The 14,655-nt window shown below is 39.0% G+C and overlaps 1 protein-coding gene across 2 annotated transcripts in view; it reads left to right on the top strand.

The window, feature by feature from the left end:
- kif18a (kinesin family member 18A) overlaps positions 1–14,655 on the top strand; it is a 39,562-nt gene that overhangs the window by 542 nt on the left and 24,365 nt on the right. For both annotated transcript variants that reach the window (XM_078247341.1, XM_078247335.1), the window contains exons 2-9: positions 831–1,178; positions 5,468–5,625; positions 5,822–5,926; positions 6,575–6,685; positions 6,976–7,173; positions 12,426–12,602; positions 12,721–12,795; positions 12,961–13,061. In XM_078247341.1, coding sequence (XP_078103467.1) covers positions 866–1,178; positions 5,468–5,625; positions 5,822–5,926; positions 6,575–6,685; positions 6,976–7,173; positions 12,426–12,602; positions 12,721–12,795; positions 12,961–13,061 — 1,238 coding nt within the window. In that variant the 5' untranslated portion in view covers positions 831–865. The remainder of the gene's footprint in view (positions 1–830; positions 1,179–5,467; positions 5,626–5,821; positions 5,927–6,574; positions 6,686–6,975; positions 7,174–12,425; positions 12,603–12,720; positions 12,796–12,960; positions 13,062–14,655) is intronic.

Raw genomic sequence — 14,655 nt, 5'->3', positions numbered from 1 at the left:
AGGTTCGAATGTAATGTTAACGTTAACATTATTACCCCTTTATTAAGTCTCATTGTGGCAATGTAACGCTACCGGTAGATTTAACGATAACGTTAGCTACGTCTTGATTTTTTCTCTTACCACCTAACGTTAGAGTCTATAACGTTAGTCTATTCGTTTCTTTGTAATGCCTAGCAATGGCGCATGATAATACTATTGTTACATGTGCAATGGCAGGCAGTGTGCATAAAGGTAACGGTAACTTTATACATACGCACTGCACACCCAGTCTTAAATAACAGTGTGAATTTGCACATGCAAAGTTAACGTTATACCCTTAAAGTTTATTAGGAAACGTAATTTCTGGCTAAAACCAATGTATTTATACAACAGATATTTTATTATGTGCGAACCCTATTTATATCAATGAGGACGGGCTAAATATTAGATCATGTTAGATAGAAATTGTTTTACTTCACAGTTAGTTACAAAGCAATGCAATTCCACAGCACTATAAACAACAACCTCCAAAATGACCACCATTTTGAAACATCCATCATTTAACCATAGTAATGTAATGTTGCCCTGTATTGGCATAAATGTTGAAATCACGCTCTATACCACCTGTACCATCCAAGTTTTGCATACCTGGTTATGTGAAAAATTTTATCCACTCTGATTAGCAAACATATCAATTATTAAGCCATCAAGGATAAGCTGAGGATAAGTTTCATGGCCTTCTGTCCACGTTTCTTTCTCAATTTGTGTGATTTATTGATCTTAAAATGTATAATTACACTGGTGTTTGCAATGTAGAAAATGTAGTTAACCCTTTGTTTTTTGTTTTGCAGCAACACTTGCTCAGGGTCACAGCAGAGGGACCACAATGGCAAGTGACGTGTGCAGCCACGTTAAAGTGGTTGTTCGGGTGAGGCCAACCAGCGACAGTGAGAAACTTGAAAACAGAAATGTGGTCCAGGTTGTTGATAACCACATGCTCATATTTGACCCAAAGGAAGAGGACATATCATGTTTTGGGTCACAAAGAGTACAAAGAAGAAACATCAACAAGAGGGCTAACAAAGACCTTAAGTTTGTATTTGACCATGTCTTCGGTGAGAACTCTACTCAAGTTGACATCTTTGAGAGCACCACTAAAGGAGTGTTGGACGGTTTGATGAATGGATTTAACTGCACAGGTAACAAATGCATATGTACAAGCTTTGTGTTAACATATTGGCATCCTCAAATGGCAAAAAGAAACAACTGAACCTCCATAGCTGTGGACATAGTTATTGCTCAGACTATGGCTGCATCTGTGGTTGTATCGATGGTTGTACGGATACTGTAATGGCTATGGCAGCTGTATTGTGATTACTCTTTACTGTTTAACATTAGCCAAAAAATCATTGTTCAGCCACACAGGATTTGAACTTGCAAGAACCTCAAGAATACAGTAGCTTTACTACAATGCTCAGCCAGCACAACCATGTCGGTTCACTGCACGAAAGCAACCCCTGCGTGTAGTCAGTGTTACAGCCCTTAAAAACTAATGTGTGACAGCCATAATCATACTAAAACACAGCCATGGCTATAGCCACAATCAACAACAGTCAAAACTATGGCTATAGTCAAACTCACAGCCTCAGACACAGCAGCAGTTGGTTATAATAATACAGTGTAGAGAGGTTGCCAGCTTGCCGATTGTAGTCAGAAAGCACAGGAGACCCTTTGTTTCTCCGTCGCCACCACTGCAGTCTGTACTTATTCTGAAGCTAATCCCTGTCACACTCGCTCTACCACATACTCCCCACACATACACACATACCGACGGCTCTGCTATTCCCTTACTGTACGTACACACTGCTACCGACTTGAGCTGCAAAGAAGCTCTTGCCGCCCTGTCAAGGACGCTTGTCAAAAAGAACGGGGAAGCTTTTTGACGCTGTGGCAGCATGTTCGATCATGTTCAACACATGATTGAAGAAAAAGCACAAGCAGCCACTGCACGGCCAATACATTGACACTAGAAACCTTTTATAAATGACATATATAATGACAGAATTTGTATTGTTTGTTGGTCGTAGTGTTGTCTGTTAGCAGTTAGCTCGCTTGTTAGCCGCTGAACCGCAGCAGCATGCAGGCAGAGCGAGCAGCCGCCAGCTGTTGATCCGTGCAGGACTTCACTGTGAATGGACTGTTTTAGAGACGATGTGACCAGCAGGTAACGTTAAAGGGGTGGTTCAGAATTTTGGACATAGGACCTCATTTCCAAGTTAGCCAGTGTGTTATTTATCAGTGGAGACAGTTTTCAACACTTTTCACCCAGTCCTTCCAGTTGTAGAGTTCGCTGGTGCTAGGCTAGCGCAAGTCAACAGTATCTGCTAGCCTGCCACTAAAAACCGTCTTACCCACTCCACAGTACACCTGAGGCAAATAAATTCTAACCCCAGACTATCGATGTAAATGTCTGTTGATAGAATAATGTTAGGAATAAAACTACCCTTGCATCGCATTGCAATAGTTATACTTTGTTCCCTGTAGTTGGTAGTATAGGCTACAGCAGCAGCGGAGTGATATTACCTAGGCTACTGAGAAAGCCAGTTTCCATGACAATCACAAGTTTATTTACCTGCCGCTGCAATTTGCATGTAAACTGTCCGAGCTTACATGACTTTTCTGTCAGCAATTACCTAAAGTTAGCGGTTAGCCCAGCCAGGTATCTACCAAGAGTGTAGCTATACCGTTAGTTAACGTTGTCACTCTCCACAATGCATTGAACTGTAACGTCATCTCCACTAACGTTGTCAGTCTCAATCTATCAGTAGCAGCTAGGCTAACGCTATGAAAGGGGCTAGCTTTAATAGCTAGAGTAGCCTACCACAAGTTATTACCTGTTCATCAGTAGCTGTTGGTGCATCTGGAAAGATGGATGGAACCGCATTCGTTGTCAGTGACTTGTGGTCCTTTAGATTGCGGGGTTTTTAAAGTCGTCTGTTCTAAAATGATCACTACACATTCGCCACTTGAGTAAAGTCTCCGCCTTGATGTCCAAGCCAGCAGCAAGAAGCCACAGTTGGCTCCTTTCTGGATCTCGCAATGGAAATTTGTGGAAACTTTGTGGTGCCCATCTGTTTGGTTTATTTTTACAATTTCTAAATGCACACTGAATCACCATGTTGCCTAGTCCTTAGTTTCCAATCCAATGCTTCAATACCAATGTACTAAGCTACTACTAGCTAGGTTTCCCGACTGGAGTGCGCTTCTCCGTTTACTTTTCGGCGCAGTACTACTAACCGGAGCAAAGTAAAATTCCACTGCTGCTGAAAAACTAGTCCCTCAAAATGTAATGCGATCATTGAGATGCAAGGGTAGTTTTATTTCTAACATTATTTTATCAACACAGACCTTTACATCGATAGTCTGGCGTTATAATTTATTTCCCTTTGGTGTACTGTGGAGTGGGTAAGTTTTTAATGGCAGGCTAGCAGATACTGTTGACTTGAGCTAGCCTAGCACCAGCTTGTGCTTGTGCTTGACCTACTTTCAACTTTCTGATTGACGCTCTGGTTGCTCTAAATGCAACTCCTTGCAGCTGAGAGAAGCCAGCTTCCATTGAAAATGAGTGACTTCCGATAACTTTAGAAGCTAAAGTCGGCGGCAGTGTGTACGTACAGTTAAAGAGATACGCTAAAACGATGCAGCACACACACGTACAAGTATAAATCCTCACAACGGCATAGGCCACTCATGTAGGCGTACATAGGCTCTGCGTAGAGCCTGCGTATAACCATAAATCCGCCTTAAGTCAGCCACAGCTGAGGGTGCCTAGACTCGTGCTGTTATCAGAACCAAAGGCGGTTTATCTAATAAATAATACTGTTTCATAATACAGCTCACCTTCCTCTATGGATTAGAAGGGATGCAAAATATACACAAAAGTATTGTGAGGAAGGCCAAAGTAATCAGTAAATAAAGTCCCACTATAACTCTTTGGGGCTATGTATTCATAGCCCCAAAGGGTTATAGTGGGACTTGACAGGGACAATGAGCTAATCTCCTGTTGTAGTAAACTTTTGGGATTTTTGACTCTCTCTTTAACCCGAGCATGACCAAATACTGTAGTTCAAATGCAGTTATGAGCCACACCAGCACCACTTTAGAGCCGTTTTTTTAATTAATAATTCTTTCTCAAGATGGCTCGCTGACTCATGCTGCCGTATCATTAATTGAAACTTCTGGCTGCTGTTAATTTACTTTGTCTGCTCCAGGGTTCACTCTCTGGTCACTAGCTCACAACGCTGTGCAGTGCTAGTGTTTTAAATCAGCACAAATGGGAAATTTCGACAGCTAGTGTACCCGCTGTAAACAGGGCCTGAAACAAACTTGGCTTTAGAGAGTCATCTTTGATCCATTGAAAGATGCCTGGATCAGCTGACAATATTCATCCTGCTGAACAATATTTACTTAGTTGACAATTTATTAGGTACACCTATGTAGTCGATGTAGATGTGGTGCTGTTGGACTGTATTGCATTATGCAGAGAGGTGTTTCTGTCAGCCTAAACTCATTGATAGAGCTGCAAACATCAATTGATTAGTTGTCAACCATTAAAGTTAGAAATTCTCTAAATTCCAGCTTCTTAGATGTGACTATTTTCTGGTTTCTTTACTCTATGACCGTAAACTGAATAACCAAGACATCTGAGGACGTCATCCTGGGCTTTAGGAAACACCAATCAACATTTTTCACCATTTTCTGACATTTTATGGACAAAACAACTAATCAATAAATTAAGAATATATATATATATATATATATATATATATATATATATATATATATATATATATATATATATATATATATATATATATATATATATATATATATATAAAACATTAAGATATAAGTGAGGTGGATACAATAATAGAAACACCTGTCAGTAAACCGCAATACAATTCTACAGCACAACTGCAGCCTCCAAAATGATCATACACCTCTCTAAAACAGTTTCAACAAAAACTGAACATCACAACCATTTATGATGGTAGAATGTATTGCAGAACTTGTGTATTACACTGAATTAGTTTGAGCTAGGCATACCTGATAAACTGGCAACTGAGTGTGAAGTGGAACACAGAATGCTAACATTTACCACCTAGCTTGTCACAATTGAACTGCACTATGTCAAGAATTGTATTTGGTTCAGTTATGTGAGTTTAAAGCTTTTCATTTGGTGTTGTGATAGTATTACATACTGTAGGCCCACTTTCAAATATAGGCTGATTATAACATCCTAATTTTTTATTAGGCACCTACGCCAGTCTTTTCACAATAAGCACAGCGTTTTGAAATATAACATGTTTGATGCTTCCATTTTTCACATTACAGTTTGTAGTTTTTCTTTATCCAAAGTAGTATGATGTTGTATCTGTTGCGATAAGCATTGTTATTTTATTTATTATATATATCATTTCAATTGCAGTGTTCGCGTACGGTGCTACTGGAGCCGGCAAGACACATACTATGCTAGGCTCGCAAAATGACCCTGGGGTCATGTACCGCACCATGACAGAGCTGTTCAAACGCATGGATGATGCCAAGGAGGAGAAAGAGTTTGCTGTTGCATTCTCATATCTTGAGGTGAATATTTGAATCTTTATTGTTTTTCTCTTTGTTTTGTTCATGTTCATCCATTTGTTCAGGGCATGTTAATCTTTTGTGTCCAAGTGGTTCTCAGATTTTGACTCTTATCCCTTACAGAGCCTTAACCTATTCATACATCTTTTTGATGGATTTGCAGCTATTTGCAGTTATATTTGGTTTTTTTTGTTTACAGGTTTACAATGAACAGATCAGAGACTTGTTGGCTAATGCAGGCCCCCTTGCAGTCAGAGAAGACAGCTCTAAAGGAGTGGTTGTTCAGGGCCTCACACTTCATCAGGTTAGTAGCAACATGCATCATAGAGCCTATTAAAGGTAAATACTGTTGTCATTGTAATATCAATTTATTACAGCCTAATTTAGGTTTCCCTCAGTCATAATGTATGTATGTAATGCAATGTAATGTAATGCTTTTTAATTAGAAAATGATATTTACCAAGTCTGGAGATGTTATACAAGAGTAGATAACAAAAATTGGGCTCCCCTGCAGCCACTGATATTTAAAAATGTACGTCCGGGTTATAGGCATTACTAAAAGATAGTGTGAAGATGAGAGAGAGCCCTCAAAACAGTCGCCTCTAACTATGACAAGTGTAAATGGTAAAATTCGGGGACTTTTTTTTTCTCTAGCAGCTTCCTCTCTCTTAATAAGTGGAGGTAGGGTGGAAGAAAACATTTTGAATGAAACTTAAACTTTGTAACTGAGAAAAAGCAAATAACAACAAATAAAGCTATTACTTTTATTAACAATACTGTCCATATATTGTTATTATTCTATAAAACTAGGCAACGTATACAAACAATATAATGTTGAGCATCCTCACTGTTCTGTTGCTGTGGTTTGCAAATACACTGTGATGGTTCCAAATGGGGCCTTTTAATGGGTCACACACAATCTTTGACATTGTCTTTTCTTTTTGCTTTACAGCCCAAATCTGCAGAGCACATTCTTGAGGCTTTGGATTCTGGCAATCGCAATAGGACACAGCACCCCACTGACATGAATGCCACCTCTTCCCGGTCCCATGCTGTATTTCAGGTATTTCAAACCAGTGTTCCAGAAATTCCAAGACATACATAGGCTCTAGCATGATGTCATAACATAAGAACATAAAAAGACAATAATTCACAAAAGAAGAAATGCGAAATACAAAAGCTTAACAGCAAACTGTTCTCACACCTTAATTTCAAGTGGGCAGTTACTAATGTCTTCAGTTACTAAGATAATAAGTATTTGAAGTATCTTGTTTTACTATGAACATCTAACAATGCATTACCATTTGCTTCTTGATACTCTTAAATTGAAAGTTGTGTATTCTTTTTTTTCAGATATTTTTAAGACAGCAGGACAAAATCGCCAGCCTCAATCCTAATGTCTGTGTCGCCAAAATGAGCCTGATTGATCTGGCAGGCTCAGAGAGAGCCAGCGCCACAAACGCCAAAGGGGCACGTTTGCGGGAAGGTGCTAACATCAATCGCTCACTCCTTGCCCTAGGAAATGTTATCAATGCTCTTGCTGACCCAAAGGTAAACTCATACCCTACATTTACTATAGATAACACACAAAGGTTTGAAAAAATACATACAAAATTATCCAGAGTAGTATTTATTCATATTGTTGTGAATGGTGATCATATCCATGTAATTGTAATGAACGTTCTGGTCATAAAATAGTCATGGGATGTATGGCAACATTTTACAGGACCAATCTATGTTGCAAACACTGTTTGACATTTTTGAAGATCATTATGCCCCAGTACCAGAATGCCCACTCATTCCTTGAAATACTTTGATTTTCTTGTGGACTCTTTCTAGTAGTACAGAAATCAGGGAAAAAGAGAAACTGGTAAATGTGGTCTTCTTTCAAATATTTAACAGTGTTTCACATTTTTGGTTTTGCTGGGAGCAGTCTGTCAGATGTCTCAGTGACAGCTGGAAGTTAAGATTAGTGATCTGTTCTCAAAAGAGTAAACATTCAAACTGTGTTGTGTGCTTGGTGTTGTTTTCTCACTCACATAACTCAGAATGCACCGAAGACACCTCTTGGTTAGCGAAGACAGCTGCGCACAGCAGCATCTGTCAGACTGTAGAAACTGAACAAAGTGTTTGGTTAGCTTGGTAACAAATAATTTACTACTGTGTTGTGATTCACTGCCTTTAGAAAAAGTTAGAATAATGAGTTATTTAGAAACTTTTGAAATAATGTTACATGGCTAAATAAGGTAAAATCAAGCAAGATTCAACAGTTTAAACCAATAAAAGTAATAAAAACATTAAACAAATTAACAAGTAAACCGACTTCAAAAGAAAATGGCAAAGAGCAAAACACAAGATACAGTCCGTTTGTGGATAATTTAGATATAGTGGGATTTTAGGTTCTGAGTAATCTGTATTGATATATTGTATACCGTATTTTCCGGACTATAACTCGCACTTTTTTTCATACTTTGGCTGGTCCTGCGATTTATAGTCAGGTGCGACTTATATATCAAAATATATATAATTTAACATGTTTTTATATGTTATTTCATGCTGAAAACATTACCATCTACAGCCGCGAGAGGCGCTCTAGGCTTGTGACAACTATATGCTGCTCCTAAAGACAACTGAGAAAGAAAAGAAACTGCAGGTAGTAAAATACGCAGCCGAAAACGGTAATCGAGCAGCAGAACGAAAGTTTGGAGTGAGTGAGAAACTTGTGAGGGACTGGCGAAAAGGTTAGTCTTACTGCAATGAAGAAAACAAAGAAAGCTAGTCGCGCGCTGAAATCCAGATGGCCAGAGCTGGAGGAAGGAGTCCACAGATGGGTGCTTGAACAACGTGCTGCTGGGAGAGGCTCGTCAACAGTGCAGTTATGTTACGTTAACATACCGGACACCTACCGTATTCAGCTCCTTGTTCTGTGTGCTATTGTGTAGTTTAATAACTTGCCTTTCCAGATTAAATGTCTGTTCTTGGTCTTGGATTTTGTGAAATAAATTTCTAAATAAATGCGACTTATAGTCCAGTGCGACTTCTATATGTTTTTTTCCTCTTCATGACGCATTTTTTGACTGATGCGACTTATACTCTGGAGCGACTTATAGTCCGGAAAATACGGTCGTTTGGATGTGGTATTACTAGGTATTCACTCTATCACCAACTACAGATGTTAATGTCATGTTTACAGACAATATGACAAAAAATTCACACACATTCACAACACATTTTTAAAATGTATTCCATGTAGATTTGTCCAGACAGTTCATTGCAGGCAGTGTACAAATATAGTGAATGTGCAGAGTTTTTTTTAATTATGTTTTGTATTTAGAATAGTTTTTATGCTTGTATTTGGTCAACAAATCATATAGTGCATATGGAAATTTTGCGTCACGTTCTTAAGATTATAATGGCTATAGGTATATGAAGTTTAGCACTAGCCTCCGAAACGGAGAGCCCGGGAAGTGGAGAGTCAACTGAGTATTATTTCATTCCAGTTGCATACATTAACCTGTCAAGCAGTCTTCTCATTTTACACACCAGTCTCAAGGAACACAAGCGGGCCACATGCATTTAGGAAATGCTGTGCAAATGTACCTCGGCCATGTTGAAATGTGATCCTTCTTCAACGGGTTACTTTATTCTTGCATTAAAACTGTCGAGTTAGTATTATACCCTGCCCTGTTGAGGTCATGGACTCATATTTTGATCTACTCAACCTACAACGCCCACCACAAGTCCCCACTCCTTCCCCACCCTATCCCCATGGTTATTGGTGCTGCAGTGTTTACTGTTGGCAGACAAGGAATTCATGTTGCGGCCATTGTTTACAGGAAAGAATGTCCCCACTTGTGTCTGGGCTGACATGCCATTCGTTTGAGTGAAGGAGAATGTCTGCTACTTCTGTTTGGGCTGTTCAGTATGTCATCCTAATGCTATGCCGCACAGAGGTTTTTGTTGTAAGTTGTTTGCCTTAGGCGATGTCCAAACCATTGCGAATACATTTGACGCAGCATCCTTTTTCTCCATTTTGGCCTTCCATGCACACAAGGCCAGTGTTTCTCACCCACCAAAAAGGGGCTTTCTGAAAATGTTGTCCAGAGTGGACGGATTTGATTGTGCCAGTCTTGCTTAATGGTGCATTCAGAGAAAGCTAAGCTTTTTGAAAATATTTGTGTGTGTGTGTGTGTGTAGGGCTGGGCGATATGGAGAAAATCAAACAATATTTTTGACCAAATACCTCGATATCGATACCGCAATGATATTGTAGGGTTGACTATTGGTGCTTTCACAAAATATTTACACAATGAGATTTTTCATAAATAATCATCAGTAATGTGGATATAATGACTAAATTGGTAAAGGCAAATAATAAAACAGTTACAACAGTCTGGTAAGTTCAGAAAATGACATCACTTTACTGTAATGCAGCATTTAAAACCAGGAAAAGACAACACTTTCGTGCCATATTACGATATCCAAAATCTAAGACGATATCTAGTAGTAGATAGTCTATCAATATATTGCCCAGGCAGCTCTATGTGGTTGTCAGCATTTTAAGGGCGCTGACACACAGATGATTATCGGCCGTCGGACCGTCTGGCGAGGTCGGTGACTCGAGTCTGTTTGGTGTGTTCCATGCCGTCGTCCGTTCGAGGAGCCGTCGGCCTTCATTTTGGCCGATCCGACATGTTCAGTCGGAGACAGGGCAGTCGGGACTCACCCGGAAATGGCGAGTGGATGAGCCTCTCAAAAAAACAAAAATCTTTTAAACTAACCTTTATCGATCTGAAATGAAGACAGATTCAGCAACTGCATGGCCTATTTCTCTCTTAAAATGTTTTCAGAAACACGTTTCGGTGAACTATTTCAGTACAATATGAGATCGTATTCTGAACAAGCCGCCATGACAGTCTGGCTGTTAATTTCCGGAGAAAAGAGAACCACGTGACGCGTTCGTCCAATCAGCTGCCGGTTTAAATTTTTTGGGAAACAATCAGACTGGTAATGGAAACAATACAGAGCAGCGCCGCTTGCTGCTATGGAGACGTATTACGTTTCGCGCACGCGCAAAGCGTATGCTCAAGTCGGCGTCTCTTCGGTGTGTTCTGAGGCATTTTTTGGACCTCGGGGATCCGACTGATCAGTCCGACTGCCTTTTCTGCCGACGGTCGGCCGTCTGGTTGGTGTGTAACTACCTTTAGACGTTAGGTTCCTTGCAGCAATGTTAAAAAGTTGAAAAAGAGCTGATAAGCTAAATGGGATATAGAAACGCCTTTGCCAAATAAGTTCTGACGTACCAAACATTTAACTAAACTCACATGACTGATCAGCTGTTTCTGCTGTCGATGTCTTCCTGGATAATTCAATAGCGTATCTTTGCCTCCGGACAGTAGGAACATAGCCATTACTAACTCGCATGAAAGGAAAATTAAAACTTGCTGACCCAGATTCCTAAAGACCTCTCCATTATAGTGCCAACTATAGCGTTGAAACTATGCTGTAGCCTAGTTTATTCGCTCCAAACCAGTTGATGGAAACGCCTAAGTTGCATTTCTTTTTGCGACATTTCAAAGGTTTGCTTAAAATTCGCTTGACAATCCCTCCATTCCCATGGCGCGTTTCCACTAAACAGTCCAGTTCGGTCCGATTCAGTTTGTTACACATTAGAACAGTTATTTTTGCGTTTCCATTGTCATACTGAATGTATACTGAAAGTGTTGATGGACACCTGGCTGAAATCGCAGGGGGTCATTTTACACTGAACGTTTCAGAATCAGAAAGGGTTTTATTGCCTAGTACGTTTTTTTTAACACAAGGAATTTGTTTTGGTGTTGTTGGTGCACGTCACACATTCTTTAGATTGAATATTAAACAATATGAGTACAGGTACAAACAATATAAGTATATTTACACAGTATGTATTAAGTTAAAAATAAAGGATATATGAATAAAAAATAAAGAGCAAAGAGCATTACAGCAGTTTGATAGAGTCCCCTTGATTGACCAGACTAATGGAGTCAAAACATTTGAGTTTATTTTTAGGTACTGACTTTGCTAAAAGAATACGTTGGAATGCCTGCTCTTATTAAAAGGAGATTTTCCAAATTAGCACGGCTATCCTGAAACTCCCTGGACCTGAAAACTAAGGTCTTTCAATCCAGATGTAGGGTTAGTCATTTTTCCAGTAAGAAGTGCACAGCTGCTAACCCCAAAAGAGATCATTTTACACTCCATTGTTACTTAACTTTAATGTGACTTTCTGCAATCCCAATACCCACAAGATTGTGACTCACCTAAGCAGCTGTAGTCGATCTAATGCCATTATTCCAACCTGAGCTGTGTTCACAGACCAGCTGCAGAAAGACTTCAGACCAGTGTTGTGGATGGCCGTTCCCTGTTTTAACTCTAAAATGAACACTCCATACTGAATTGTGTTACCAGAGTTTATCGGTCCCCACCAAATAGTGTAATATGACGGTTCTCTTGTGGAGCTTGTCCAGATGAGGAATGCATAGTAAGGCGCACCTCACATTTGTGCTCTTCTGCATACCACAAAAAAAATGCACTTTTTCTTTATTTAATTTTGTTTCGTGTCACCTCTGAGGTATTGAATTCTGTATTGATTCTGTATTTGTTCATTTCAAACATTTATTTTATGCGTTTTCTAAGTAAACTCAAAGAAACCACGAGTATTTCAGATTTTCTGAGCTGCTTGTTTGCGTACACTTAAAGTAAATCCAAACGTCAAAAATTGTCTTATTTCTTTGGCGAATGTTATCTTTTCTCATTTGTTTCAGAGTAAGAAGACTCATATACCATACAGGGACAGCAAGCTGACGCGACTACTTAAAGACTCCTTGGGGGGCAACTGCAGGACGGTTATGATTGCCAATGTTAGCCCATCATCCAAGTCATATGATGACACCCACAACACACTGAAGTATGCCAACAGGGCCAAGGAGATTAAGTCCTCGGTTAGTATTAAATGTATTGTTTTTCATTGTTAATGGTTCTATAACTGATGTGTTTCTTCGGCAATAGCAAGAATTCCTTTTAAATCATTACATTTTTCTCTCTACACTTACCTATCAGCTGAAGAGCAATGTTGTAAGCCTGGACAGTCACATTGGCCAGTATGCAGTGATATGCGAGAAGCAACGGCAAGAGGTAAAATGAAAACTAACACTACCATGTTCATTTTTTCTTAAATCCAGAAAATCTCCATATATTTATCTGAGACTTAAAATTTCTCATTTCAACAGTCGCCATAATAACTGCTACTGTATTTCTTTTTTTGTCTTTTTTTCTCTTTTTTTTGGTCTTTTTTTACAGATTCAACAGTTGAAGAACAAACTAAAAGAATATGAGGAGAAGAACAGGGTGCCTGGGGCTTCTAACATGATCACTTCCCAAAATCAAGCAGAGTTTAAAAGGTAAGCATGTACATAAGTGGGATTCAGAGTGTAAGCTGAGACATATAAGTAGTTGTTTCTTTACATGTCAAACTCTTTTATTATAAACATTAGAGCTGCAAAAATGTGTCGATTAGTTGTCAACTATTAAATTAATCGCCAACTAATTTAATAAGCGATTTATCAGTTTGAGTCATTTGTTATGGGGGGGGGGAATCCAAATTCTCAGATTTCAGCTTCTTAGATGTAAATATGTTCTAGTTTTTTTACTCCTATAACAGTAAACTAAACTGGGGGTGTCTTTTGGTAAATTGATTGGATGGTCTCACTATTCCGCTTCCTGCCTGGCTGTTCAAAAGCCCTGCAGCTCAAGTGAAAATAGACCTGGCGCATATCTTTAGCGGAGATAGAGCTAGGGCTGCACAATTAATCGCAATTGTATCGAAATCGCAATATGGACTAGTGCAATATCCAAATCGCGGGGGGGGGGCGTAATAATTTGTTAATGGCAAAATATGTATGAAATCATTCTGAATGAAGTATTGTGGTGCTGCAGAGACGTCCTGGCCTACAAATCATATCCTACAGACTAAAGAAAAAAATATTTGTTTGGTACAGATCCTTGCAAAAATCACACTATAATCATTTTAATGTCTTTCAAAGTTTATAATTTTCAATGAAAATGAGAATAATAATACAAAAATGATCATTCCCTCCAATATCGTGAATCATATCGCAATATCAGTCAAAAAAATCGCCGCTTCACGCACGCTTCTGGGACATGCCGTGACGTGGCTGGTGGAATATCAATCATTGACTTAAATGGCCGCAATTGCTCGCGGGGGTTGTGGCACCTCCGGAACGCGCCTGGTGGAAAATAGGGGTAAGGTGTTATTAGGCATGATGGTCCAGGTTGTAGAATCAAGAATGGTATTCCAATTGACTATTTTTTTTTAATGTTGTTTCTTTATTTATCTATTTATGTATTGTAATTTATAGTACAATACATGTTCCAAAGTGGAATGATGAGTCTTTTATTGTATTACCTCAATTAGTAAACAATTGCTTACTTACAGTTTACATGCTGACAGTGGAAGCCAACACTTTTATATGGCAGGTTGAAGGGAGGGTTTGTAAATCCACCATACAGGACATTGTACCAACATTTACTAAAAGCGGTTGAAAAACTCACAGTGCGGGAGTCTGGGGTGTTGATTCTCAGTCAGTGGGATCAGTAAAACTAGCATCACTTTTGCGATTTTTATATTAAAAATATCGCTTAATGGAATAATATGAGGTGATAACACTACAGAATGCCTGTATCACAGGTTCCCTTCAACAGTTGTGGCTGGAAAGTATTTGGATAGTCTTCACTAGGGATGGGCGATATGGCCTAAAATCCATATTGCGATATACATTGCAGCCTCTTGCGATAACGATATATATCACGATATATAAATTATAATAGAACCATTTCAGAACAGGTTACATAGACCCTAAGGAAAGCGAAACTGCTAAATGTATTTTATTTTTTTTAAAGAGAAAGAAACGTAGTATGTAGTTTTGAGAACATTTATTGTGCCAAACTGTAATTATACAGCATAACGTTACAGAT

The sequence above is a fragment of the Sander vitreus genome, chromosome 1, assembly GCF_031162955.1.
Source record: "Sander vitreus isolate 19-12246 chromosome 1, sanVit1, whole genome shotgun sequence".
In the NCBI taxonomy this organism is placed as follows: domain Eukaryota; kingdom Metazoa; phylum Chordata; class Actinopteri; order Perciformes; family Percidae; genus Sander; species Sander vitreus.
This window is presented reverse-complemented; position numbering and strand designations above follow the sequence as displayed.